Raw genomic sequence first — 6,400 nt, forward strand, 5'->3', positions numbered from 1 at the left:
CATACGTGCGTTTAACTGGCCACTTGCACGATTTTTGCAAGAAGGAGGGGGGGAAAATAGAACTACGATCACCTGCGTCGCTTGTCAGGTTTTCTCTCACAAGTGGCCATTAATTGGTCATTAAAATTGGCACAAAAATAGCTGCTAAAATTGTCACAAAATTGTTACAAAATTGCCACAAAAATAGCTACTAAATTTTCCACAAAATTGTCACTAAATGCCATTAAGTTTGCCGACAATTTTACGGAAATTTCCGGCAGATAATAACAGAAGAACAAAATGTAGCACTTATCATGATCCTGCGCTAGGGAAGCGAAGGATGGGGGGGAGGAGAACTATACGCTATATACAGATATATATTTATATATATGCCGCTTCAAGCGAGCAAAAGTGACGGAGGCATGCATGCAGTGGTGGCTGCGCACGAAAGTATAGGCTGCGGAAGGAAACATAGGTGCGCATGCACATGGGAAAATCGCCTTGGCAATCTCGTACACAAAATGGGTACGCAGGTGCGCATATACGTACGCATATGAACGATCGTACATTTAAGTATACATACGTATATGCTCTTACCTACGTATGCACCGCGTGTGTTTGTGAACAGGCCCCGTAAAACGGACGCGCAAGTCGGCATAAGTCAAGTTACGCAGGTGGCACGGAAATTTCGGCAAAAGAACACTCACGTAAAAATGTACAATTTGTGCATTCGTGCAGTTCATAAATAGCTTTTTTTTTTTTTTTTTTTCTTGCGTTTACTTTCCGTTCCCGTGCAAGTTTCTAAGACCATGCCAGTTTGCTTCCCCTTCCGTTTGTGTTCTTCCGTTTGTCGTTAATTTTTTTTTTTTCGTACCCTCAGACTGACAAAAGTATAATTAACAAATGGAGGGCTAAACGGGGGGGGAAGCACAAATTGGGCAGAAAAAAGAACTCGTATTATACAATATGCAATTTTTTTTTTTCGAGCAGATTAAACGTCGTGAAGTCGCTTCCCTTGTTCTGCCTTCGCAATCGTATATGTGTGAGCGGGCCAACGTACGTCTGCCTGAACAACACGTACACATACCACATACATAACACACCAAAGCGGGCGAGAGTCACATGCACGAATGCGGGCAAATGCAGGGGAGGTGAACTTGTGCCTACGCCGCTCTTCACATAAGGTTCGAAAAATCAAGAGCCCAAAAAGGCATGCAGCAGCAGCTAATTCGGACGGTACTCACAAAACACGTTTACAAAAAGTCGTGCGCGCGCCGTAGGTACGGGTATGCGCCTTATGCATATGTAACAAGCATATAGTGGGTAGTCACGCTCATAGATGTACACATGGGGTGGGTACACGAATGGGAGCTCGTGCGTGTATGCCAAGCACGCACGGTCAAATGGACACACGCTCAAATGGGCACACGCTCAAATGGACACACGCTCAAATGGGCGCACGCTCAAATGGGCGCACGCTCAAATGGGCACACGCTCAAATGGACACACGCTCAAATGGACACACGGTTAAATGGGCTCGCGCTCGGATGAACGCGTGGACGTATCGCCGCAGAAATGCGTATATGTATACGTTCTAGCGGTTGCTACGCCAACACGTTCATCCCAGCCTAGCCCGGAAAATATGACAGTTTTTACGCAGAAAGAGCGTGTATACGAAGGTAGCAGAGTAGCTCGCAAAATTACTACCGCGGATGCATATATGCAACATATATGCGAACACGCAGGGTACGGAGAAGAAGGCGTTTACGCAACACGTACGTACGCCCCTTGCGAGCTGTACGCACTAGCTGTTTCGTTGCAAGTTAACAAAACGAGAGTTCGTAAACTCGACTAACAGTTGGAAACAAAAATTAAATTTCAGAGATGCTAAATTATAGCGATAGAGAAAATGCCAATACTTAAGGTTCCTCGTAAAGGTTTTCTCCTATCCTTTTTGTAACGCATTTCGCAATACTCTTCGTAATACGTTTCGCTATACCTTTCGTTCATGCTCTCTTCTTTTTTTTTTTTTTTTGTATTCCTTTTTAATTACTAAAATTTAAAGTCACGGAGGTGGAATGAATATAGCCACTTTTTTTTTTTAACAATTTTCTTTTCTTTTCTTTTTTATTTTCTATATGCTACTGTACAGCGCAACACTATGTTGGCCCCACCCCGCGGGGGCGATTTTTCCGCGCCGCATGCCGACCGATTCCCCCCGAGTTAAGCCGACGTGAAGTTGGAGCACCAACTTGCCGCTTAAACTTGCCGCTCAAACTTGCCGCTTAAACTTGCCGCTTAAATTTGCCGCTTAAATTTGCCGCTTAAATTTGCCGCTTTAACGTGGCGCCGCACCGCATTATGCGCCCTTGGCCAATCACTAAGGCTACCTCGGGGAAGCGCTTCAAATGAAGAAAAAACGCGCCCTCATTTTTCTGCCGAAAATTTATGTGGGCTGTTAACCCAGTACTCGGTTCGGCAGGCATGGGGAATGCATTCATATATGCATTCATTCATGCGTCCATGTACAGGAGTGAAAATAAAAGAGCTACACGGGCATACGTCAACATGCGTGATCATGTACATTGTGAATGAAGCCCACCCAACTAAGTTATGTACATTATTGCGAGAGGTTATAATAGGCGCATAGCTGTCATTTTAATTTATTTGCCCCCCTTCTGGTCATCCGGTTTAGCATATCAAGTTTGTTTGCCCAGTGGAGCCCCACTTTTAAACGTGACCAATCGTTTAGTTCAACCCAGGGGAGTGCAAAAAGGGGGGGAGGAACGAATTGAGGAAGAGAACTACTACCCGCATGATGGCACCTGTACAAGCACAACACACATGCGTGAAATGCTGCGTATTAGCCAACAAGGGCTCATCTGTAGATCCAGAACATTATCCTGGTTACAACTCAGCGTGGGTGCCCTACGTTTTTATGCGTGATAGTGATAACATCTTTTGCTTCTCCCCATTTTGTTACTGTTTGGGTTTTTTTTATTTTTTTTTTTCTCCCCTCCCTAATAGTTGTTCCCCCTACGTGGTGGCAAACCACGTGTTGTTAAAACGTGTTCCGCATTGAGCAGAAAAAAGGAGAAGAATGGGCTTGGCTTGGCTTGGCTTGGCTTGGCTTGGCTTGGCTTGGCTTGGCTTGTTTTTTTTTTTTTTTTTTTTCCTGCATGAGTTAATTCAAAGGAACGCATAAAAGAAAAGGTTTTCCCCTAGCGCAGCTAAAGGAGTACCACACTACGAAATTTCGTGTAATGAGTGAGAACGCCTACTCCCTAGTGTGGTCCTCCATCAAGGAAATGGGAGATTACTAGGCATGCCCCTACCCCCTGCGTATGCTTTGTGTAATCCATGTGGATCGTTTCTCAGTTTTGATCTCCCCCAAATATGTGGCCTCCCCATTTTTCTGCGAGGGTTCCGTTTGTAGAGAATAGCCACTTAACACTTTATGCAGAGCGCATCGCAACTGAACAGGTGTGTGCGGGGGGTATCTCTGGACCACTGTAATGGCACCACACACACACACGGGGAATAAACAATCCCGTCATATATGCACATGCAACTGCCTTAGCGAACGTGTGCATTATTCACAACCATGTGATATCTCGAAGCGCGGTGCTTTCACCCCTTTACTGGGTTATTTTCCCCTAAAGGGGCAATGCGGAGGATGGGCATCACTCTTCAAATTGGGGCAACATATTTTTACAACAAAATGGACTTCATTTGCAGAACGGTGGGGCAACATTTCACCAAGCAAACTACGTCGCTACCACCCATACATGTAGTTATTTTGTGTGCACATTAGGGACGAGTGAGTCTTTTCCCCAAAAAGGGGTGCCACAAAATGTTAAGTGGACATGGAATAAGCAAAAGGTGGAGGGCTTTTTCCAATCATGTAAAGTCGAACTGAACTGCTCGTGGCGAATGTTTATCCTATAAACGCTCTTCACGGGTGAAGATTCTCCACGGTTGGTATTTTATGACCACATTTTTTAAGTGAAAAATTGTGCTTCGAAGGGGGAAAAGCGAAATGGGGAAAAGGAAATGCGTACCTTTTCGCGACAAGCACATCGGCTCTACGTCGTTAAAATCCAGAGGGGGGGGGCACAATTGGGGGAAAACAATAAATTTATTTTGTCCTTTTTTATGGCTAGTGCACTACATCCCCGTTTGGCATGTAGCCAATTTGTAACATTTTTCATTAAAATAGAGAAAAGAAAAAGAAAAAAAAAAAAAGCGTGAACGGCACACGAAAGTGGGAAGAAATGTGTACTCATGTGCAGGTAAACATCGAGAGGTGTACAAACGAGGGGTGTTTAAAGCAGGCGCGTCGGTTGAGCACCCGTGCTACTAAATTGTATGAACGGAAAATGCGCGCAGGGTGTTAACACAGCTGCACAATCGTGATGGCACAGCCGTGATGGCACAATCGTGATGGCACAATAATGATGGCAGCGCAGGGGCACTTCCACCCCGCCGCGTCAAACGTGGGCACTCTCCTTGTAGGTGTCGTCCCTGTACATCCCCGCGGAAGTGTTATTCGCGATGGTCATGGATTTGTTGTTCTTCCGCTTTGCGCTCATTCGCCGCTTCACCTTGTTTATTAAGTCGTAGTAATAAATAACAAAACATAGCAGCACAATTATAACACCTATTAAAATGACAATGGTGTAGGTGACCAAGGTCCCATCGAAGAACCCACGTCCATCTGAACCGTTGTTCTGATCTGATTTCGAATCTGCATCTCCCTCCCCATCGGAATTCCCCTCCCCATCGGAACCCCCTTCCCCACCGGAAGCCCCCTCTCCATTCTTTTCTTCATTCATTTTATCTCCGTTATTATATTCTTCCCCTTCCTTTACCTCAAAGTTCTCATACTTATAGGCTACCAATTCATTATTGTCATACACATTGACACTGTTTTTAAGATTTAATTTGTCATACACCTCATCACTTAACTTCACGATGGAGTTTTGAACTTGAAAATTCATCGGCATTAGGTGCAAAGCATTACGAGTATGTATTGAGGCGAAACTGAATGGACTAACATTGTAGGTACTACTGTTGACGTCTGCCCAGGACCCGCCGTTGGAACCAGAGTTGGACGCCAGGACAGGCCAGGGTAAGTGCTTCTGAACTGTTTTCTCCAATTTGTTGTGGAATAGGGGGTTATCAAACGAGTTGGTATAATTAAGGGGCAATTTATCAGACACAGTTTTGAGGTCGACAAAACTGTTTTGGGTATATCCATTCGAGGGGGAACTACTCCTTTCTCTTTCTCTCTCCCCTATTGGACCAGTCGAATCTTCGCTGTGCTGTTCTCCCTCCTGCATGTAGGCATTCCCCTCCACAAATTTTGTGTCGTTCGCATTGTTTTCATTTTCCGCTCGGTCAATACGGTCATGTGCTTCCTCTGCTTCACCTGCTTCCTCCCTTTCGTTGTGCTTAGTTGTCATGCCGTCGATGTCTTCCTTAATCTTATGGGGTATTTCCACGAAAGCTGGGGCTCCCTCCTCGTCGTTTTCGCCAAATAGGTCTTCCTCTCTTTGGCCATTCCCCGTCACCTGTATGTAATTTAGTTTGTTTGCGCACCTCAGCTTTGGCCTTCGTCCTTGGCCACTTCCCTGGTCCTCTTTTTCTGGTTCTGCGTCGGGATCCTTGTCCGGCTCTTCCTCCGCTTCGTGCTTTTTCATTTCCGCATTTACCAACTCGTCAATTTTGTTATCCTCCGCCTCTTCCTCCTTCTTACTCATTTTTCGCTTCGCTCCTCCATCTTCTGCGGTATGTTCATCCTCATCTCCGTCCAAGTGGTGGCTGGGTGTGTCTCTTACAAGGCCACTCTTTTTTCCTTCTTCGTACGGAAAGCGTCCCTCGGGCAAGCCGTCATCATCGTCTCTGTCCTCAGCGCTGTCTTCGACGCCATCTTCACCGCCAACTTCAGCGCCGTCCTCGCCGCTATCCTCCTCATGCCCGCTTAACTGTCTGCTGATGACCGCGCACGGCGCCAAACCCCCACTGGGGGCGTAATAAATGGGCTCATTGCTCAATGCAAATGTCCCTGCGCTCCCCTTATGTTCCTCACTTGCATGGGAGAAAACGCAACTCAAGGTGGCACCCTTTTTGCAAAATTTTTTTTCCAAAAGAAAAAAAAATAAAGTTAAGAGACAACATCTAGCATTAAAAATATTCATGTCTTTTTTTTTTTTTTTTTTTTTGGGGGGGGGAAGTTATATTCGTGGTGGAATTGTTAACTACCGCCTAGCAAGGGGAACTCCTACGCGTAAGAACCATGTACTCAATGTTTCTGCGGAAAGGGGGGGTTCTCGTTTGGTTGAGTAGAGCGGCAGCTATCAAGGGCTCTTCTGTAACCTGCATGGGGAGCGAGGCACACAAACGTATGTTGCATAGGTAC

General features: G+C 45.6%; 1 protein-coding gene across 1 annotated transcript; it reads right to left on the bottom strand.

The window, feature by feature from the left end:
- Positions 1 to 4,469: 4,469 nt before the first annotated feature.
- Positions 4,470 to 6,363, bottom strand: PCYB_103030 (hypothetical protein; the record flags this gene model as incomplete). Its single annotated transcript, XM_004222852.1, has 2 exons — positions 4,470 to 6,069; positions 6,284 to 6,363. 2 exons carry the CDS (start codon positions 6,361 to 6,363, stop codon positions 4,470 to 4,472), a joined length of 1,680 nt encoding a protein of 559 aa, XP_004222900.1.
- Positions 6,364 to 6,400: the final 37 nt, after the last annotated feature.

The sequence above is a fragment of the Plasmodium cynomolgi genome, chromosome 10 (genome assembly GCF_000321355.1).
Source record: "Plasmodium cynomolgi strain B DNA, chromosome 10, whole genome shotgun sequence".
Lineage (NCBI taxonomy): Eukaryota > Apicomplexa > Aconoidasida > Haemosporida > Plasmodiidae > Plasmodium > Plasmodium cynomolgi.